This window comes from Nomascus leucogenys, chromosome 7b (assembly GCF_006542625.1).
Source record: "Nomascus leucogenys isolate Asia chromosome 7b, Asia_NLE_v1, whole genome shotgun sequence".
Classification (NCBI taxonomy): domain Eukaryota; kingdom Metazoa; phylum Chordata; class Mammalia; order Primates; family Hylobatidae; genus Nomascus; species Nomascus leucogenys.
The window spans coordinates 82,039,092-82,063,779 of NC_044387.1; the positions used below are offsets into that span (position 1 = coordinate 82,039,092).

General features: G+C 32.8%; 1 protein-coding gene across 6 annotated transcripts in view; it reads right to left on the reverse strand.

Annotated features, from left to right (window-relative positions):
* Positions 1-24,688, reverse strand: part of FSTL5 (follistatin like 5) — a 781,414-nt gene that overhangs the window by 138,962 nt on the left and 617,764 nt on the right. For all 6 annotated transcript variants that reach the window (XM_003257915.4, XM_012507957.2, XM_030816289.1 and 3 more), the window contains 2 exons: positions 17,474-17,635; positions 12,852-12,986 (listed from right to left, as the gene is read on the reverse strand). In XM_003257915.4, coding sequence (XP_003257963.1) covers positions 12,852-12,986; positions 17,474-17,635 — 297 coding nt within the window. The remainder of the gene's footprint in view (positions 1-12,851; positions 12,987-17,473; positions 17,636-24,688) is intronic.

A 24,688-nucleotide genomic window follows, 5' to 3' on the forward strand; every position in this document is an offset into this window, starting at 1 on the left:
TAGCTTAATATACAAAAGCAAAATAAAGCAAGCATGTGTTAAAAAATATAAGAGAGTAATCAAATAGGGTATAGTAAGATAATAATGTTCTATAAGTAAATTGACAAGCAGAACATCTACTTCTTTTAAGTACTACACAAAGTATTTTCAGCCAAAATTGTCTTTCTGGCCAAACCTGTACCAATCTTATGTATATATAGGCAGGAAGGAAATGATGTTCTGTGAACCACAAAGGCATGAAAAATGGACAGCAGATTGTCATCTGTCTATTATAATAAGTTATTTCCAGTGTCAGTTTTGCTCCAATTTAATGCTTATAATTTAATAGGCATAAGAGGCCTAAGGCATAATTTAGTCTTTATTTTGATATAATTATGTACTATGAAAAATAAGATTTTGTGAATGCACTGGTTTTATTCCTGGAAGTTCACATAGGCTGATAAGCCAAGTAACACTATCTTTTAGGAAATTCTATTATGCGAAATAATATTCAATAGATGGATAAAGGAGGATAATTGAAAACCTATGTTAACTGAGTTCCAGCAGCATGGTGTAATGAATTTCCACAATACATATTTCCCCTTAAGATTAAATAGTAAACTGCAAGACAATTTGTCTTATAAACTTGGCTGGGAATTGGAATTTGAATTAAACCTACCTTGGTAATAAATAAAATACTCAAATGCCTACTATATGTAAAAAATAAAATCCAGCATAAAATGATTATTGTGGTGTCTCCAGGATAAAAACTAAATAATGAATATGTAGAAAATAACTTTTACCTTTGAAGGGTAAACCAAAAATAAAATTCTAAGGTCCTCAATCATCTGAATAGACTTCCTCCTCAGCCAGGACTCTTAAAGTTTAACCTGAGAGGCTGTTTCAGGCCATGATGGGAAGTGGGGATGGAACATGCCTCATTATACCTCTCTGGCATTAATGTCAACACAGACTTTAAGTCTGGTAAGAAACATTTTACATCCTATTATTTCTGAAGCTTCCTAGCTTCAGAATAGAAACAGTCCTTTCTATTTATCCCAAGTCTTCAGACAAACTCAAGCAGAAAATGTTTAAATTTACCTATATATCCTGGAAGCCCACCCTCATCACCACAACTTTGAATTGTCCTGCTTTTCTGGACCAAATCAATGTATTTCTTGAATGTGTTCGATTGATGTCTCATGCCTCCCTAGAAGGTAAAAAACCAAGCTGTATCCTGGCCACTCAGGGCACATCTTCTCATGACCTCCTGAGGGTTGTGTCACAGCCATGGTCACTTATATTTAGATTAGAATAAATATCTACAAATATTTTAGAGTTTGACTCTTTTCGTTGACAGAAGAAATATAGCTTGTATGTCTTTTCTAATTTGTCTTTTTTTCATACATACACTTCAATGTCTTTCTTAATCAAATTCTATGTCACAATACATTCTTGTCTAGTATAGTAAATATTTTTTGTGATGATATATTACACAAAGTTAACCAGACCTAGCAGGTATTAATATTCCCTGGCCCGGGCACGGTGGCTCACGCCTGTAATCCCAGCACTTTGGGAGGCCGAGACGGGCGGATCACAAGGTCAGGAGATCGAGACCATCCTGGCTAACATGGTGAAACCCCATCTCTACTAAAAATACAAAAATTAGCCGGAGGTGGTGGCAGATGCCTGTAATACCAGCTACTCAGTAGGCTGAGGCAGGGAGAGGCAGGCTGAGGCAGGTTCAACCTCTTGAACCTGGGAGAGGGAGGTTGCAGTAAGCTGAGATCGTGCCACTGCACTCTAGCCTGGGCAACAGAAAGAGACTCCGTCTCAAAAAAAAAAAAAAAAATGACCTGGATCTTTCCTAGGTTTGATATTCTCTTAAATCTCCAGCTATGGAAGTGTCACTACAACCATCAAAGATCAGCTCTATGTTCATTACCTCAATAGAGACTACTTGTTCCTGTGTCTGCAGTCTCATCACGCTTCACTTATGTGCATATTAACAGCAATTATTTTATTCCTATATATTATTGTTACCCTTCATTCCTACCTGCACTCAACTTTCTTTCTGAAAGAAGGACTTCAACACTTTCTAAAAATAGAGAATTGATATATTCAGTGTTGACCACATGCTAGCAACATGTTTCTTTGTTCCTCAAGAAACACTTAAAAGGTGAAAGCATGAATGAACAAACCCATTGTTCTCTGAAGAACTTTTCTTCTCCTAACAATAAAAGTTCTTGTCACCTTCTAAACTATGTAAATGTCTTTTTTCTAATGTACAATTAAGAAATAGTTAAGTTAGGGGTAATACTCCTTTGGTGTTCACATACTTTGTACGGTAACTAGCTTCACACACATTTGAATTACAGAAGTCAAATTATAGCCATTTCAAAGTGTATGCGTGAAATTAAATCAGTTTGGTTCAATACAAACATTCAATTCAAATACGAAAAAATTAAAAAAATATTCCATCCATGGGAGGTTCTTCCTAAACAGTTTCTGGATGTATGGGAATTCAATGTGACTCTAATGGCTGGCTCTCAAGGCATAGGAAAAATTAACTCTAACAGATAATGCCAAAATGCTTTCCAAAGGGCAGTAAAACGAACACTACTGCTGGTAATGTATGACAATTCCTATTTTTTCATATCTCACCAAGTCTTGGTAATATGCAACTTTTTAACTTTTGGTATTATAGTGGATGTGAAATAGCATTCTCTATTATTTTAGGTATTTCTCTACTATTTCAAGGTATGTTTTCTTTATAATTAATGAGAATTAGCATCTTTACATAATTCATAGTGATACTTCATTTTTCCTTGTCTTTGAAATGCCTTCTTAAACCTATAGGCTAGTTTTGCGGGGGTTGACTTTATTTATTTATGATAATGAGTTTCTGTCAATTATTTGTGTTGACAATAACTTTAGGCAAATTTTTAGGATTACAACTTCTTAATCTTAATCATACAGGGTCCTCTGGTGTTTTATTCTGCTTTGTGAAACATAACTCTGAAATTACATTTTGACATTAATATTAGTATAATTATAATTTGTATGATAATGGCTGAACTATGTATATTATACACACACAGAATCCTTACTTTATAGCAAGAAATTATATTTATAAACACATTTTGACTTATTAGGGCATATTTGAGATAAAAGTAGAAATATTTTATTCATTAATAATCTGATTCTATTAAAATTACACTATTGTAGAATGTTTCCAAAGGATGTATTATTCTTTATACCAGAGTTGAGTATGACCATATGTATTAAACAGACAGTACATCAATTTAGGGGAAAGATATTCAAATGGGCATACCATTTTACTGCATGAGATAGAAAAGTATCTTTTAATAAATCTCATATTTAACAACATTTCATGTTTAACAAATATAAAATGCACATATAGTTGGGATATAAAGCAAAAAAGGAGGAAGAACAATAATCAAACTGTCTGATTTACTCTATCTGACTTATTCAGACACAGTCAGCCTTTACCAGAAATCAGGTACTTGAGTAAACAGAGGACAATAGGAAACACAGTTGTATAATCTGGGCTGTTGGCACACAGTTAATACAAATATATGGCATAAATTAGACTTCACAAAACTTTGAGAAAACACCCCACCTTACCCCAGAGTCTGGGCATTTCAAAGATATATTTGTTTTGCTAACTCTTTGCACATTTATGCCATTATCTGACCGAATTCCTGCAACAGAGAACACTAAGAGAATCATAAAGTGATGATAATTCTACTTTTGTTAAACTTAAGAACACAGTTATTTGGTAAAGGATTAACTATATTTGAAGCCTTAGGAATTATAAAACCTCAAAGAGAGTCCTAACATTTTCTCTTAAACACAAGCAATACAACGTTAGTATGTACATATTTTTAAGTTCAATAGAGATTGTATACTCAGCACTGTCACTATATGTAGGTGTATTCAGTCCACATGCCTAAAGTCATATAAATAAAATTTCATCATCATTGTCAACTTATCCTAAAATAAATTAGTCACATTGGCATTGTGTAATATGAGATAGGAGGTCCATTGAAGGTATATAATGCCTTGCAGAGAAAATTTAGGCAATAGATCAAAACAAGAAAGCATTACTTCTTATTTTGTTGTGTAGACAATAAAGATGCCCAGTAGTTTATGGTTGCTGAAAACCTGTCAATTTTAGTGACATTCAGATCACATAGTATCTTGTTAGATAACAAAGGTCTGCTTTTGTGCAAAAAGTGGCAACGTGTTAGAAACAGATCTATTTAATGATATTGAAGAGTATTATTTTAAAAATATAGTCTTCAGATATAGAAGTCACAAGACAGGTATTTTCAGTATGTTCTGGGTCAAAAGATGAAAAGACTTATAGAACAAGTTACCTCACAGGGTGTGACAATGACATTGGCCAAATTGAGAAGCATGAATATTGGAATTTACTATAAATAATGAAAGCTTATAAAATAATAAATGCTTATCAAGCATGGCTAACTTCGACATGACTCTTCATCTTAAGACATTTTATTTCATAATAACTTTATTGCTATATAAATGTTATATCAAATATTAAACAAGTAATTTGGGGCTTTTCAAAAAGAAATACAAATTGTTAATTTCTGCTTTAAGTTATAATTAGTATATATCCTCTATTGAATTATATTTAATAAAATATATGAAAATTAATATTTTTTATTCATTGCTTTATTTTTTCCATAAATATTTGTTTTTATTTGGTTCTATTTGACTCTAGCTCTTAGCTCATCACTATCAGGATAAAATCCTACCCGCTGTGATGTCTGCACTTTATCTTTATGAATTTTCCCTGTACGTTATTATTCTATCTATCTCACAGTTACTGAGTGTAAAAACAAAGCAATTATTAATCTGATTACTGCTGCACCTAATATCGGTTGAGTCTAGAAATAATTACTAATTGATGACTTTTGCATTTGGCTTCATTTATAGCTCTTTGTAGACTATATTATTCAACTGTTTATACTGTCTTCCTAGACTCCGTAGAGATTAAGAAGATCCTACATAAGTGATCTCATTAAATCTATGCAACCTGCCTTTTGAGGTATTTCCTCATTCTATAGAAATAGAAAGTAAATGAAGACTAAAGAGGTTAATTAATTTGTTTATGTTATCAGAATCTATTCTATTTCTAAAGTTTGTGATAGTCACATTCATACTATCTTTATAGGTAAAAAGACCACGTTTTAATCTATTTTAAGACCCTTTCTTCTACTTCTAAAATAGGAAGATACCTCATAACTATTCATATGTTTTTCAATTTTTTTTCAAGATAGTTGGAAACAAATGGCTGGATTTTACAATATTGCTAAATCTTAGTATTAGCAATTATGCTTATTTCATTTTAATAATAATTAACTTACATAAATAGTATATGTTTATATTTTATTTATTCAAATAATCTTGTAGACTTTAGCCATTTGAAATGTGTTTTTAAAAAATCTTCAAATTGTTTTATTTTATCATAAATTATGAACCATCAAAATATTAATTTTTTAGACATACAGCCAATTAATGTTAATTTATTGGAGCTAATTCTAAAGTAAGAATTATTGTAATAAGGTAATATTTCCAACTGCTTGTGACAATAATTTGAAAATGTTGTATCTAGCCTTATAGTATATGTATTATATTTAGACTATAAAATTCTATTATAGTATATTTAGACATACTCTGATACTCTCAAATAGCTGGATTAATCATATTCCTTACCAAAATCATAGCAAGATGTGAGTCAATCTGTTCTTAGCACTTAATGCAGCCTGTAGCTTAAAAGCTTCCTATAGAAGCTTATGTTCACATCACTTTTTATTTAACTTCATATTGAGGATGAATCTTTATTACCTGGGAATTGACTTCCCTTGGGAATGAAAATGTGTCAAGTGCTTATGCTATGTACAAGACGTTTTCAAATAAATAATGTGTTACCTCTATCTAAATCCCTTCACATAATTTATATCTTCTCCTACTCCCTGTTGTGAGCAACCACACAATCCCCTATGGTCCACTTCTACTGTTCTTTGCATTTAAATCCTCCCTGTATATCACTCTATTAAATCTTAGTTATGAAAACCTATCTCTAATGTAACTGTAGAGTATATTATTTTGAAGCACAATTTTTTTGTAGTTCAATTTCTCACATGAGAAAACTTCCAGTGATATTTGTTGACAAAGTTAGACACTGTAAATCAAAGTTTCCCACTTCAAAGATTAGGGTAGAAGCAAAACACAAACTCCTTGGCCATATGATGCTTTGCATGAATTGTTCTCTCAATAGTATCATATTTCCGGCAAATGTAGTGTAGGAAAAAATGTGATTGATACTACTATGAGCTCTCTATTATGTAGAAAATAGCTGGATGATTACTCCAAAGCTGTATCCAGACAAAGTAAGTCTTTGTTGTGTTACTTACCCCCAAAGTTACAAATCTTTCCCCATGTTTATTGCTGTCTACATGGGATTCAATACCTCTCTTCTCTGCATCTTTCAAAAACAGAAGAAAAGTGCATTACAGAATAATTCTCAAATATATAATAGAAGTATAAATTGACTCAATGTAAAGGGAGACTGAAGTGTAGCTTCTTTGATTGTGACAAAAGTGAACTCTAGAAAAAGATTTTGAAATTTATTTAAAGTATCTTAATATATACACTAAATAATAAAATGTATATTCAATCAGTGGAGTCCATTTTTTAAATGTTAAGAGAGATAATATTTAATATTTGAATGCATAAAAATGGATGCCCCTACATACTCATATCTGCCTATAGCTATGCTATCAATATTTATATGCATTATTATAAAACTCTGATTTCTAGCAATTATTGGGTTTTCTAGGCTTTTGAGAAATAGATTTTTGTCAATGTTTCTGGCAATAAGAAGTTATTTTTAGAAAACAAATGTGAGTCAGAGGAAGAGCTACTTTATGTCTTGCGCTCTGACAAGTGCTTTATATGTAATATCGAAACAGAAATCTCTCGATGTATTAGTATTTATTTCATATTAAAGATAAGAAAACTAAAACCCAGAGAGGTCATGTAGTACCCCCACATCAGAGAGGTGTTGTGTGATTCCAACCCACATTTTGCAAAATTTATACTCTTCTGTTACAACAATTTGCTTTTTCATTTAAAAATTATATCCTATCACTACTGAAAACAATTCCTGAAATTATTTTTGGTAGATTTATACAAGTCAATAATTTCCTAATATGTGCAAATAAGAAAAGTATATTTATTACTAATGGGTCTTTGATTGGTTCTTTTGGCATTTTTGAAAATATTTTTCCAGACACAAAATAATAGCGGGGGACTTCAACACTCCACTGACAACATTAGAAAGACCATTGCAGCAGAAAACTGAAAAAGAAATTATGGACTTAAAATTGACAGCTGACCAATGGGACCTAATACACAGCTACAGAATACTCCACCAAATCACCACAGAATATACATTCTTCTCTTTTGCCCATGGATTGCCCACATGCTTTGCCATAACACAAGTCTTAATAAATGCAAAAAAATCAAAATAATATCAAGCACTCTCTCAAACCACATTGCAAAGAAAATAGAAATCAATACCAAGAAGATCTCTCAAAACAACAGAAATACAGAGAAATTAAAAAACTTGCTTCTGAACAACTCTTGAGTGAACAATAAAATTAACGCAGAAATAAAAAAAATCTTTGAAATTAATGAAAATAGAGACACAATTTAAAATCTTTGGGATGCTGCTTAAGCAGTGTTAAGAGAAAAGTTCATAGTGGTAAATACCTGCATCAAGAGGTTAGAAAGACCTCAGGTTAGCAATCCAACATCAGATCTAGAACTAGGAAAAAAAAAAAAGCAATCCAATTCCAAACCTAATAGAAGAAAATAACTAGAATGAGAGAAGAACTGAACAAAATTGAGAACTAAAAGTCCTTACAAAAGATTAATGAAAGCAAGAGTTTGTTTTTTAAAAGAATAAAAAAGGTTGACCACTAGCTAGGTTAATGAAGGAAAAAAAAAAGAGAAGATCCAAGTGAGTGCAATCAGAAATGACAGAGACGACATTACAAATGATCCCTCAGAAATGCAAAAGATCCGCAGAGACTATTATGAACACCTCTATGCACACGAATTAGAAAATCAAGATGAAATGTATAAATTCCTGGAAACACATAACCCTTTAAGACTGAACAAGAAGGAAAGTGAAAACCTGACTAGAGCAGTAAGTTTGGAAATTGAATAAGTAAGTAATACAAAATGTACCAACCAAAAAGAGCCCCGGACCAGAAGAATGAACAGCCAAATTCTACCAGACATACAAAAAAGCGCTGATACCAATTCTACTGAAACTATTCAAAAAAATTGAGGAGGAGGGTTTCTCTCTAACTTATTCTATGTAGCCACCATCATCCTGATACCAAAATCTCACACAGACACAACAACAACAACAACAACAAAAAAGAAAACTTCAGGATAATATCCCTGATGAACACAAACCCAAAAATCCTCAATAAAGTACTAGAAAATTGAATCCAGTAGAACATCAAAAAGTTAATTCATCATGATCAAGTATGCTTTATTCCTGGATTCAAGGGTGGTTCAACATATGCAAATCAACAAATGTAATTCACCACATAAATATAATTAAAAACAAAGACCATATGATCCCTCATAGATGCAGAAAAAGCCTTTGATAAAATCCAATATTCATTCATGGTAAAACCTCAACAGAATAGGCATCAAAGGAACATACCTTAAAATAATAAGAATCACCTTCTGACAAACCCACAGCCAACATCATACTGAATGGGCACAAGCTGGAAGCATTTCTCTTGAGAACTGGGACAAGAAAAGAATGCCCACTCTCGCTACTCCTATTCGACATAGTACTGGAAGTCCTACCCAGAGCAACCAGGCAATAGAAAGAATTAAAGACATCTAAATAGGAAAAGAAGAAGTCAAAATATCTCTCTTTGCTGGGAATATGATCCTATATATAAAAAACCCTACTAATGCTGCAAAAAAGCTTCATGAAACTGACAAATTCCGTAAAGTTTCAGGATACAAAATCAATGTACAAAAACTAGCAACATTTCTATATACCAATACCATTGTAGTTGAGAACCAAATTGAAAACACAATTCCATTTATAATAGCTAAAAATATATGTAATACATAGGAATTTATTTAACCAATGATGTGAAAGATCTCTACAAGGATAACTACAAAACACTGCTGAAAGAAATCAGAGATGACACAAATGAATGGAAAAGTATTTCACGCTCATGTACTGGAAGAATCAATATTGTTAAAATGGCCATAGTATCCAAAGCAATTTACAGATTAAAAGATGTCCCTACCAAAATACCAATGTCATATCTCACAGTACTAGAAAAATCTATCCTCAAATTCATTTGGAACCAAAAGAGAGTATGAGTAGCCAAAGCAATCCTAAGCAAAAAGAACAAATCCATAGGCATCATACTATACTTCACACTATTCTACAGGGAGACAGTAACCAAAACAGCACGGCACTGGTATAAAAACAGACACATAGAGCAATGGAATGAAACAGATACCTCAGAAATAAACTCATACGCTTACAACCATCTTATCTTTGACAAAATAGACAAAAAAAGCAACAGGGAAAGGACTATCTATTCAATAAATGGCCCTGGGATAACTGGCTAGCCACATGCAGAAGAATGAAACTATACCACTACCTCTTACCATACATACAAATTAACTCAAGATAGGTTGAAGATTTCGGTGTAAGACCTTAAATTATAAAAATCCTAAAACTAAACGTGGGAAATACCCTTCTCGACATTGGTTTTGGCAGAAAATTTATGGCTAAGTCCCCAAAAGCAATCGCAACAGAATAATAATTGACATGAGTGCCTGATTAAACCAAAGAGCTTCTGTACAGCAAAAGAAATTACTAACAAAGTAAACAGACAGCCTACAGAATGGGAGAAAATATATGTAAACTACGCAAGCAGTAAGTCTAATATCCAGAATCTACAAGGACCTTAAATCAACAAGCAAAAATCAAATAATCCAGTTTAAAAATGGGCAAAGCATAAGAACAGACACTTATCAAAAGAAGCCATGCAAACGGTAAGCAAACATATGAAAAATGCTCCACGTCACCACTCTGATTTGCATCAGAGAAATGCAAATCAAAACTGCTATGAGATATCATCGCACACCACTCAGAATGGCTATTACTAAAAAGTCAAAAAACAGTAGATGCTGGCAAGGCTATGGAGAAAAGCGAATGCCTATATCCTGTTGGTGGGAGGGTAAACTTGTTTAGCCACTGTGGTTAGCAGTTTGGAGATTTCTCAAAGAACTTAAAACAGACATACTATTTGACCCAGCAATCCCATTACTGGGTTTAGATTCAAAATAAAATATATCATTCTACGGAAAAGACACATGCACTTGCATGTTTGTTGCAGCACTATTCACAATAGTAAAGACATGGAATCAATCTAGGTGCCTATCAATGGTGGGCTGGTTAAAGAAAATGTGGTACATATACATCATGGAATACTATGCGGCCATAAAGAAGAATGAAATCATAGTCTTTGAAACAAAATGAATGGAGCTGGAGGCCATTATCCTAAGTGAATTAATGCAAGAACAGAAAACCAAATACCACATGTTCTCACTTATAAGTAGGAGCTAAACATTGAATACACATAGACATAAAGACGGGAAAAACAGACACTGGGGACTACTAAAGGAGCGAAGTCTGAAAGGAGGCATGGGCTGAAAGACAATCTATTGGCTACTATGCTCACTACCTGGATGATGTGATCACTTGTACCCCAAACCCCAGCATCAAGCAATATACCCATGTAACACACCTGCACATGCACTCTTCATAATAAAATTTGAAATTATTGAAAAAATAAAAATCATAAATAAAGAAAATATCTAGCATTCCAAAATACAAATGTGCCATGTATATCTAATATTGGTCTTTTTCCATGAAGTTACTAGAAAAGAACCCAGATCCACAATCCTTAAGATGGGGGTTACAAAAGGTGGTAATTTTCACTAATATGAAATCCACCTGATTTTGGTTTCCTTTTGTTATACAGAATTCTGGCATTTAACTATTAGGAAGCATCCCAAGGGAAATTGTCTTCTATCAAGTAGACATTATTACGTTTTCTGTTTATACTTTTCTGTAGTTGCTAATATTCTACATGGTTTACTTATTTAGTATTGTCCTGATTTTAATTACGTGCATTATTATTTTTTAAATGGGCACTTTTACTTCAACAAGATTAAACATTGTTGAAAATTTAATCCTGTTAAATCTTCTCCTAAAATTTTCCTAGAATTCACACGCTAAAAGGATGTATGATTTGTTGACTAAGGGAGCTTTGGCTAGGTGTTTTACTGTTGTAACTGGGGAAATATATTAAAAAGTACATGACAAACATTAAAATAAAGTAAGAATATGGAGTCGATATTAAAATCTGTTTCACAAACATCATCATAAGGACAAAGAAAACAAACATTTTTAATTACTTGTCACTTCAAATTAATTTTTAACAGAAAGTGAATTACAAGTTAGTATTGGCTGTACCACATAAAAGGAGTAGAGTAAAGGAATTATGGTGGACCTTATGCAGGCCATTAAGTCCAGCTTTTTTTCTCTTTTTTCTACCTAAAGACTTTCCTTTTTAAATATTTCTTTGTAATGATGGTTGTTCTAACCAGACAAAATGAAGATAATGATATACTAGTAGTTGGGACCTGGGTAAGGTCCTTCTTTCTCAATGGATCCGCTCACGTCAATATGCACTAAGTGACTTAAGAAGGAATAGGAAGAATCCTGGCTGGGTCAATGCTTTAACCTTGTTCAAACACCGCATTCAGAAAAATAGGCCTGTTAAGTTGGAGGGTCCAATAATATCAGACTCTTGCAAAACATATATTAATAACAGCGTTAACAAGTCAGATTGAAGAGCAGAGAACAAGGGGAGCAGTCATTTCAAGAACATCCAGACCCTATCCCAAAACAGCCATACTGTGGCATGTGTGGACCAAGGGAAGAAACGGCTGTTTGTTTGCTTGCAAAGAATGCACTTGATAAATGCTATAATAGTAGTTTGAGTTCCAAACAATTCAGCTATCATAAAAAGCAATCCATCCTCAGCATCCCCACCCTATCTCTATCCCTTTTGCCAAGTAATGAAACAAAATAAAAGAGAACAAGACATTTTGGGTATAACACCAGGAGACAATCAGACAACATGAACCATGACGGAAAAGAATTTTTAGCACTAAACCAAGAACAGCAACAGTGTAGTTTTTGTGTCAGGGGCAGTGAGTGCCTTAGAGTGGCAGTTACCACTGGAACCTTCTGTAGAGAAGGATGCTGTACAGGTCTTAATCCAGTGACTGCAATGTAACTGACAGGAAAACAAATATAGTAATTTATTCTACCTAGAAGATACACGATGGATACATTTGGGGGCCTTGAATTCCCCACATTTAATTGAGGAGAGGGATTTTGCAAGAGATATAAATTCCTCCAAGAGCAAATGAGAAGACAGGACCTGAAACACCATATGTACAGTTGCAAAAAAATAAAATCTAGTGTTGTAATGAAAATTTCACAACTTTTTTTATCTTTAAATCTGCTTTTAGTATTTCAAGATTTCTATCCTTCCTACATATAAAATCTATTTGTTATAATGCATTGTGCAATTCACAGTTTTCTGGTGCCTTTACTTTTAAAAAAAAGCTGTAAAAATGTATGTTGAATATGGTGTGTGTGTGCTGTGGGGTGGTTCAATACATACGGGTCTTTCTAGCAGAGTCTTCCACAAAAAGAGAAGAGATGTCTTCATCCACTCCTGCTTCATTCTTTGCGATACAAGTGTATGCTCCAGTATCTTCATAGCGCACATTGCTTATGTGAACCTCACTGCCATTTGCTGAAAAAAGAAGGGAAATGCAACTTGTAAACTACAATTTCAGTTTTGGAACAGTGCTTTCTGATTACGCAGTCAAACAGTTCTCTTGGCTTGTCCTAATTAAACTGTCTCTCTTCCTACTTTCATACTTTGAAGGCATGCCAAATTATTCCAGAAGCATTCAAGTGTTCATAAACTGTGCTGTCATTCTATAAGAGAGCCCAAGACTCTATATCAAATGCATATTTTACGTTTTGTATCATTTCCTATATTCTACATTGTATATGAGGTATTTCATATTGATAAGTATAATTTCATTTATATATTTACTTATAATATTCAGAACCTACATTCCCCTAAGCTTTTTTCAGAAATCTAATAATAGCAATATGATTAGTTTGCAGGAAAATATATATGAAAGACGTTTCCATAGAGTAATTAATTGAGCTAAATCATGCAGGTATACTATTGCCATTCATCAAACATTATTATTATTATTGTGAGATAGAGTCTCACTCTGTCACCCATGCTGGAGTACAGTGGCACGATCTCAGCTCACTGCAACCTCTACCTCTCAGGTTCAAGCAATTCTCCTGCCTCAGCTTCCCGAGTAGCTGGGACTACAGGCCCACGCTGCCACCCCTGGCTAATTTTTTGTATCTTTAGTAGAGATGGGGTTTCACCATGCTTGCCAGGCTGGTCTTGAACTCCTGACCTCAGGTTATCTGCCTGCCTCGGCCTACCAAAGGGCTGGCATTACAGGTGTGAGCCACCGCACCCGGCAGTTGAGTGTTTGTTACAGTCATTTGTTTAAGTTTCTCTTTCTTTTCTTTTTCTTTGTTTTCCTTTTGTTTTCTTTCTGTGTGTTTGTGTGTGTGCATGCCTGTGTGTGTGCTGTGTGTGTGTTTGTGTACATATTTGTGTCTGTGTGTTCCATGTTGTTCAGTTATAAGAACCACACATGCAGTAGAATGGGACATGACTATCTGTGACAGGTAGAAGGCAACGTAATCAGTGTGGTTTGGGAAAACAAGGGTAGAAAGCCAATAAGAAAACAGCTTGATTGCCATCGCTAGGAGCCAGTAGCTCTCAAGGGATGTGAGATATGGAGAGGCAGTGGATGTGGATGTTTGAGAGACATAATCATTTGAATAACTTGAACTTGTTTCTTTATTTGCAAATGCTTACTACACACCCTCATTCCCTGCATCATGCATTGAGAATCACTATTCCAAAAAAGGGGTTGACAGGTTTTTATTTTGTTGCAACAGGCCAGGTGTAAATAATTTAGGTTTTGTGGGCCACACAATTTCTGTGGCAACTACTCACCTCTGCCATAGCAGCATTAAAGCAGCCAGGCAATATGTTTTGAAAAATGAGTGCAACTCTATTCTAAGCACAAACCAACAACAACGAAAAAAAAAAAGCAAAAACAAAAACAAAAAACCCCACCTTTATTTAAAAAAACAGACAGCTATCTAGATATGGTCTGTGGGTCTTAGTTTATAGGAACCTGCTCTAAATATAGGTAGTAAACAATGTATTTACATTTGCTTCACCTTGTTTTATATAAGATATGGCCTCCTCCAAAATCATACCTTTTTTTTTTTTTTTCAGGATCCACACACGTAACAGCCTAAATTCTCTGGGTTTTGTTTTGAAATACCAAATAAATTTCTTCCTTCTTTAAATGCTGTCTCCCAATATTTTTACATGTTCTCCTAACCTATATGATCCATTGTCTTTCCTTCTCTTCCTATGTAATCTAGCATTCTTAGACGTTACCACTCTATTGCCAGAACTACCAATGCCTTTATCTATTTAGCATCCTGACACATCTGCCTTCCTAACCTCTAGAACTAGAATAAGCTAACCCATCTCTGTATCTGGTGTCCCTGCACCTAGTTCTTTGAGTAAGTTATGAGACTATTGCATAAGTGAGTTTATAATTTTCAGATTCACAGTTTTCAATTCCTAGGACATTCAGAACTACTTGCTATTCATTTCACTTGACCTTTCCAGTTAGATGCCTTTCATATCCGCCTCTACTTTTACCTCAAATCTTTATATACTTTGTTTGATGTTTCCCATCATAATACTAACTTCACTCTCAGCAAGTGATCTTGCTCTTTCAATCCTGCGGTAAATAGAAGTGATCAGAAAGCAACCTCAAAACTTTCTGTTCCTAGTTTCACCTCGATTTACTTCTCACAGGAAATTTTCTGTTTCGTTCAAAGGCAAATCTCCCCTTATTTCTTATTGATTTCTATGACTCTTCCTGCAGCCTTCATCCTTCTCATTTCTCCCTGCTGATACTTTCTCAGATTGATGAATTATCCAAGAAATATCTCCATCAGTTCTAAGCCTCCCCACCAGGAGCTACTACCTTCTATTTTTTTTTTCCTTTCAGAATCTGGTCAAAAGAGATTTTTGTATTTCTTGTCTCCTTTTCGTTTCTAAACACCCTGAAAACTGATTGTTACTGATACTGTTTTTCTAAATGTCGCAAGAACATGCTCATCACCTGAAGTAAACACTTATCAATGCCTTTTATTGAACTTTCTATGCATTTGCCATTGTTGAACTCTTTATTTTTAACTTTCTCTTCTTCCATACTATCACCTAGTCTCCTGTCTCTTGATGAATTTTAGTCTCTTTCTATTATTTTCTTCACTTGCCTGTTAATAAAATATTTGTGCTTTCTTGGGATTTTACTCTCTCTAATTCACATATTATCCCAGCCATTGCCATAGATATTAAATTACTGTCTGGACTTGGACTTCACACACAAACACTAAACAAGCACCTCATGAATAAGGAGATAATTAAATAGTTATTAAGCCACATGGAGTTTTATACCCCTATGTGTGTAGAATTATCTCTTCTCTCCTTTTATTTTTTGTCATATTCTCTTAAAACTTCAACTATTTTTCCCTGTTGTAAAAATTTACAGTAATTTCTTTGCAAGCACCTCCTCTTTTTAAATGTTGAATCTGGAGTGTAACAACTTCAAAAATTTGTTGTCGTGTATATTCCTGAAAGCAAAATTTCGATATACTTTTATAATATGGTTTATTGCTATTAAATGGGCAAGAGACAAAGTCAGAACCTATTTAGACTTTTATTCATTTCATTTCTGTTAATAAGTCTTCTCCTCTCAGATTATAGACCCCTTGAGGTAATCACTAGATATGTGTGCAAATGTGTCTGACCTATGTATGCACATTAGTGATTTCTAGGATTAAAGTTTTTAAAGTTTAAGGACACGTTCACAGACATGTCTCTATTGACTTGTAAGAATAAGTAGAAGTTTTAAAAAGTTTTATTTAAAAATGTACAGTGATTATATATATATCCACTGTTAAAGTGGAATAATAATAGAACTCTATGTAATAAAGTGACAACATATGTTCATGTTTAATAGTATAAAGAAAATTAAATGGCCAGGCGCGGTGGCTCACGCTTGTAATCCCAGCACTTTGGGAGGCCGAGGCGGGTGGATCACGAGGTCAGGAGATCGAGACCACGGTGAAACCCCATCTCTACTAAAAATACAAAAAATTAGCTGGGCGTGGTGGCGGGCGCCTGTAGTCCCAGCTACTCGGAGAGGCTGAGGCAGGAGAATGGCGTGAACCCAGGAGATGGAGCTTGCAGTGAGCCAAGGTTGCACCACTGCACACCAGCCTGGGCAACAGAGCGAGAAAAAAAAAAAAAAATTAAAGTCATAAAATAAGAACTATAATGCCCATGAAGAAGATACTCCCGTAAAATGAGTGTTGTGTGTTACCCCTAACAATGAAAAAAAGGTTTGTGGTTTATTTTTAATGCTAGCATAATTAATATATTATATGCAACTGCTTTTGGACTATTTAAATTATTTGACCTTACAAATCTTGCCTGGTTTTGTTTATTTTCCACATATTTGGGATTATTATTATCTAATATATAGTAATTTATTCATGTCTACGTATTAGAATATTAGAATATGTACAATATTTTATATATTAGAATGTAATGCAAACTTTAAAAAATGTAAATGGAAAACATTTAGTAACTTTTTGATATTTTTCTCCCTTCATTTACAAAATATGCTAAAAAATCCACTAAAAATTCTGTATTGAAATCCTCCATAATACATATTCAAGGTATTATTTAAACATTTAAAAAGTAACTTCAGAAATGAATTTATATAAAAGAATCTAATTATTCTGCTCAGCATAACTGCTATAATTCACAGGACAAGTATTTTAAAGATACATAATTTAATATTTTACTTATCACCAAAATAATGACATAATTAATCATTATGACAAGACTATTATTAAAAACATTAAAATGTTAAAAGAATCTTTCCCATATAATTCCTTAGATATAAGCTTTTTTTCATATTCATGACATTCTGTTGCCACTAACATTCATTTTTCTTTTATTTTCCAAATAACATTATAAATTTTAGTATAAATTTTCAACATGGTCATTTAAGATAAAAAAATGCAAGTAAAAAGCACCTTGAAGCGTGAGTTGTTTGGACAGCTTTGGTGTAATATCAATTCCATTCTTCAACCAGCCAAGCTGAGGCTGTGGTATGCCCTCTGCATGGCACCTAAGACTGGCAGTTACCCCAGGCTCTCTAGCCTGACTCTCTGGATACACCCGGATGACTGGAGGAACTAAAGGAAAAAATGAAAGAGAAAGTGAATTAGTGATTCACATTTTCTATTTAATTTTCCTAACGAAACAAAAATTGCAATAAGATAAATAATAAATTATAGATTTTAATGATGCTATACATTTCTACAGATTGTAGTTTCCAAATAGCATTATCCACTGAAATGTACCAGTGTTACCTGTATAAAAACTATTCTGGGATTTTGCTAGGGAAAACATAAGATGAGCCTGGAATATCTGGTTTCAGAAATTAAAGAAGTCCTCAAAGAATGATGAGGCATACCAAAAACATACAGAAACCAGCTAAAAGAGACTCTGATTTGCTAAATATGGGACAATTTGAGCACTGAAATAATTAGTAATTACAAGAGAATATAAGGATTTAAATAAAACTATGAATTCAGTTACATAAATAAATGAATGAGTATATAATGGAAGGAAAATAAAATCTTTTTATTATAGCCTGTTAGAAAATTAATAATTCTATTTACAATAGTATCAAAAAATAAAATATTTAGAAATAAAGTTCACCAAAGAGATGCAAAACTTTCATACTAAATACTATGAAATTTTGTTGAAAGAATTTAAAGAAGACCTAAATAAATCTGAAGACACCTTGTATTCCTGGATTGAAAGAATTGATTGGTAACATGGTACAAACTGGTAAAGGCTATTGGTAAGGTGATCATACTCCCAAGTTGACAAAGACAAGTAAAAGAAAAACAAAGATACAGTGTAATCCTTATCAAAGTTCTAACTGCAATTTTTGAGAAATTAAAAAACTTATCCTCAGATAAATGTGAAATTACAGGAGACCCCCAAGTGGTGAAAAAAAAATCTTGAAAAAGTACAAAGCTGGAGGGCTCATACCTGCTTATTTCAAAACATACGATGAAGCTACAGTAATCAAAGCAATGGACACAAAGATGGAACAGACTTGAGAGTGCAGAAATAAACCTACATTTATGGTTATTTTTTTTTCAATCATTCTGCAACAATTGGAAAACCACATGCAAGAAAATAAGCCTGAACTCCTACCTCATACCATAAACAAAATTGAATTCAAAATAAATCAAAGACTTAAATGTAGGAGTTGAAACAATAAACTATCAGAAGAAAACATTGAGTAAATGTTTCTGATCTAGAAATGGACAATGGTTTCTTCTAGATATGACCCCAAAGCACAAGCAACAACAAAAACAAAATACATACGTTAGATTTTGTAGTGCATCAAATGACACTATAAAAAAAGTCTAAATACAACTCACAAAATAGGAAAAGATATTTGAAAATTCTGATAGTATCCAGAATATATAAAGAACTGTTACAAATCAGCAGCTAAAAAGCCAACAATGCAATTAAAATTTTGGACAAAAAAACTGAATAGTCATTTATCTACTGAAGATGTATAAATGGCTAATGAAGCACATGAAAAGATTAAAAAATTAAAAAAAATCAAAAAGAGGGAAATGCAAATCAAAACCACTACATGATACCACTTCACACCCTCTAGAATGGCTATTTAAACAGATAAACAAAAATCAAAAAATCACATGTTGTTGATTGAGTACATGGAGAAACTGTAACTCTTGCGCATTGCTGGTGGGAATATAAAATGATGCAGCCATGCAATATGTGGGGGAAAATACTAATGCATTCTACAACATGAATATTGGAGGTATTATGGTAAGTTAGAGGAATCTGACACAAATGTTTACACATTATATTAATCCATTTATAAAACGTTCACAATGGGCAAATCCATGGTGACAGAAAGCAGACTGGTTGTTGCTAGGGACTGAGGAAAGGGAGGAATGAGAAATGACTGCTTAATGGATATGAGGTTTATTTGAGGGTGACAAAAATGTTCTAGGCTTAGATAGTGGTGATGGTTACACAACATTGTAAATCTGTTATGAGCTGCTGTGTGGTACATTTTGACACAGTTAAATGGCATGTGGATTTTACCTGAATAAAAAAGAAAGGAAAGGCAAAGGAGGCTAATGAAGCACTCTAGACTAAAAAAGATGAGTTATAAGAAATAAATAAAACATGCAAATCAAGATTGGGTCCTGGACTCAGAAAAATAAGTTATAAAGTATATTACTAACAGAATTGACAAAATTTAAATATGGTCCCTGTATTAGATATTGAGATACTACTAATGTTACATTTCCTGATTTGATAATTGCACTTTGATTAGGTAAAATAATTTTCTTTATAAAAGTCACTCACTGAATTAACTAGTGATGAATACAATCTCAGAATTTTTTCAATTTTATATATATATAATCATTGATATTAAAATAAGATGTCTTAAATACAACATTGGGCATAATTATAGAAAGACTCAATAATTAAAAGTGAGATGTGGATTAATTGATAACTTTCTGTTTCTAGTAATGTTGAAAAAATGATAGATTGATTCTGATTATCTTCCTGACTAGAACTTAAAATCCTGGAAAATTTACAGAAAGCATTTTCAGAAATCATAAGTAACTTAGGGATATAATGAGGAATGGCAGAATCAGTACAGAAGAAACTTTAAGGCTCATGGAAGTGAGCTACAGCTGTTTCTCCCTCAAGAATAGTTCTCAAACCAGGTGAAGATTCTGAAGTCAGAGTTGATTACTAATCAAAGGTATTTTCTGTCTCTCTCTCCCATGTATATACACATATGCATGTGTGTGCACACGTAATTTAAAAAATAATAAGACAACTTGAGAGGTTTTGTATTTTTTTCTTTTAGCCATTAATTAATTCAGTGTGTATTTCTTTAAGATCTAGCGCTGTTGCTACATTGAATCAAATATAGTAATTTATCTCTTCTACCTTACCAGACTCCAAAACTTCTGGGAAGCCAGGATTATGTACTTATTTTTGGTTTACAAATACATGCCAATATCAGGGAATCAGCTGATTCTGGTAGGCAGCCTCAACTAAAGTAAATGGGCTTAATATTGTGGTCCCACAATAATTGTGGCTGGAGATTCTGGCACAGTAACTCTTTCTCTGTACTGGGTTACTAGTTGTATTGCATTTAAGTGGCCACAAAATGTCCAAAGATTTATTGCAGAATCTCTGGTACCCCCCAGTGCCTGACAGTCATAGATGGAATACCTCTCTTAAAGAACCTATTATCTTTATAATTAAAATAATTTTGAAAATGGTTTATGAAATCAAATTTGCTGAATGCAACAAAATATCTCAAGGTTTTCCTCAAGAAAATACAAACTTAACCAATGAAAATAAAAACAACAGTCAAGTTTTAAAAAGCCACAAAATTCTGGTAACTGGAGTTATTACTCGTCTATGCTTCCTGTGTTTAAAGAGTTGATAGCTAAACATAAAAATTTAGGAAGCTATAAAACATAATGTTGTAATTAAAATAAATCAACTAGAAATGCTATAATATTTTTAAATGACAAAAATTGAAATTATAAACTCAATCTTTGTATGTAACTCCAGATTAGATACAGCTGAAGAAGAAAGGAGATAATAGAAAGTTGTCAGAAAAAAATCATAACCACAATAAAGCACAGAGGTATAAAATATAGAAAATACAGATGAGAGAGTAAGTGAATATAGAATAGATTAAGAATACTATAAATATACATATACTATATATATGTATATATATAAAACTGAAGTAAGAGAGCAATATTTGAAGAGGTAACCATTGTGATATTCTCAGTTCTGTGTAAGACATCAAATCAGTGATTCCAATATGATGAACTTTCTTAAAAAAGGTGATACATAGACACTACAGTAAAACTATAGAATACCAAAGAAAAAAAGACAAATCATAAAAAGCAACCCCAAGAAACAAAATGGCATACCAAGAAAGTCAGAATGAGAGCTAAATTCTTACAGAAATGGTAAAAACTAAAGAGGACAAATTATAGACAGCTTATGCCAACACGTAACTTTAAATAAAATGAACAGATTTCTGGAAACGCAAGCATCTAGCAGAACCTACACAAAAAGTAGTACAAAATCTATAAAGTCTTATAACATTTAAATACATTTAATTTATTTAAAAATTTTAAATCAAAGAAAACTTTAGAACTTTTCCAAAATAAAGTAAAAATAACACCAATTTTATACAAGCTTTTCTAGAAAATAAAATGGGGCTGGAGGCATCTCTTTGGTAGTGTTAAAATATCTCTATCAATGTTGACACTCCTGTCTTCAAAAGGTAGAGACTAATTATTCTCACTTTACACATGGGACCTGTGGGCTGGATTTAATGATGTGCTGTTAATGAACAGAGCTGTGGCAAAGTAATGGTGCATAATATCCAGCATTTGGTCATAAAAGGTATTGCAATATTTTCATTGTTCTCTTGCTCTTGCAGAATTCAGCTGCCATGTCATACGATACTCAATCAGTCTTATGGGGATGCCTATATGCCAAGGGGGCAGATGCCCCATGACAACAGCCAGCAAAAAACTAAGGCCTCCTACCAATAGCCATGTGAGTGGGTAATCTTGGCAATAGCTATGCCAGCCCCAATCAAGCTTTCAGATGACTACAGCTCCGACCAATATGTTGATTGAAATCTCAGAAAAGAGAAAATCTCAGAAAAGAGATTGTGCCAGGATCACCTAGCTAAGCTGTTCTCAAATTATTTGATTATTTCATTTCTCTGTTTATTATTGCATATCTCGATTTTCCTATTATCTCAAAGAGCATAAATGTTTCTTGTTTTAGGCCACTAATATTTTAGATAATTTATTATGCAGCATAGATAACTAATAAAATCCCTAGCTTCTTTTTATGAAGTCAGCATAAACTTAATACCAAAATGTAACAAGGCATTAGAAGAAAGAATAATTAGTGGTCAGTGTCACTCATGAAAATAGATGAAAAATTCCCATATAAAATATTATCAAACAAAATTTATCAGAATACTAAAATGGTAATATACCATAATATATTGAGTTAATTATAGACATTCAAAAAAATCACTGAATGTAATTCATCATATTAACAGTTTAAAGAAGTAAAATTGTATGATATTTTCCAAAACTGCAGAAAAGTCATTTACCTTTAGAAAACAAAAAAAGAAAATATTTTCTTTAGTATGATAAGGGTTATCTTAAGCACTTGTAGATAACATAGAGTAAATTAAAATACAAAACATTCTTTAGATGAATTGTGATAATAAGTGAATTTGGTATGTTTGCATGATACAAGTTTGCATATTTGTAAATACCAGTAACAAAATATTTCAAATATTTTAAGATTAATAAAGCAACAAATATATTTATCTATAAATATATTTAACATATGCTCAAACCCTTCGTGAAACATTCTGAAACATTATTTAAAATGTTATTGATAAAAATGAAATAAGACTAAAATCAATGGAGTAATAAACCATGTTCATGGTACATTTAGTTATTATTGCCTCTAGTTACAATTATATTAATTTTAGCCATCAAATCTTTTTTCATTTGCATGCCCATTCCACAAAATTGGTAAAACCCATCTTTGTAGAAACAATCTAAATATGGTACCACTTACCAAAATGCTCACTTTTGTTCATTTAATTAGTCATATATTGATTACTTAATATCTGTGATAAACTGTAAACTGTTAGGTTGACACAGATGGGCAACATGTCTTGTACTCTCAAAGTATGTGCTTTTCAATAATGAAAACCAGGAAACAATAATTGTAACAGAACACTTTATGTCCTGTAATAGAGTTGAAAGAGGTGTGGTAGCTACAGAAAAATGGGAGTTATCAACACAAAGTTCTTTAAAGGAAAATGACCTGAATTTTGAAGTGTTTCAGCATATGCACAATGCTGAATTTTTTTGTATTTTTCCAATGAGTGTATACTTCTTGAACTTGAGTTATGTCATAGGTAGTTAGATATATGTCACATGCAATTGTATGGACAATTATCCAGTTTACCACCGAAAATGCTGTGAGAGAAATCCTGCATTCATTCAGTAAATATACATGTATCAATTATCTACAAGTTCCAGGCATTCCAAGAACATTATAATTGCCATTATAATGTACTAAGCTTTGTGGGAAATGATTCAGGAATTACGCAATGATGGACTATTAATTGTATAATTTTCAAGTGATCATGCTATGTAAATTTTTGAGGTTAGATGAGAATTTGACTATATTAGAACAAATGATATAGACATTTTAATTCCAATATCAAAAAGCATACTGTCCTTTCCAAGAAAAATTAACATGCTATCTTTAATATAAATATTAAATCTACTCACACTGAAAGCAAATAGCTCTGGACAGCTGAATTTTCTTAATTGTAGAGAGTGGTACATTTCCATACTTACTATTGAGAATCATATTGTTTTTATGAAAGTGTTTCTCAAGTGAATTCTAGACCTCAGATTTGGAAAATTCCCTGAAAATGAAAATATGTTTATTTGTTGTCATTTAGACATTCTGACTGAGACAAATGATGATTTTGGGTCTTCATTTTGCTACTTAATAGTGCTGTGATCTTGAGTTCGTTTTCAAACATTTTTGAGTCTTTGTTTTCTTATATGTAAGAACCTTAAAATCAAAAGAATTATAAAAATAAAGAGTTGTATATTGCAAAGCAATATATATTGTAAAACAATGTATATCATACAGCAATATATAATATGATATATGTGATTTATAATAGGCTCTTTGAGAGAAGAGGTTTTGCCTTATGTAATCATTAAATTCCCTGATGTAGCTGAGTGACTGGTGTAGTGAAGACCATGTGGAAGAGTTCCACAGGATGTATGTTACAGGCTTATCACACTAATTCTTATCTCACATTTACAATTTAGCATTTGCTACTTAAAATGGCCATGAGAGTATATGTAACATACGTTGTCCTTAATAAGAATATGACTTGGTAAATAAACAAGAGGACTCCAGTTCTCTGTCAAAGAAGTTTCTGCAGGAGATATCAAAAGACAAGAACAGGAAATAAAAGTTTTGTTCACCTGGACCATTTGCTCTCTGGTTAATGCATGTATTTTGAACTACCTGATATCCTTTTCTTTCAGCCATCAGAATGCCAATAAAAA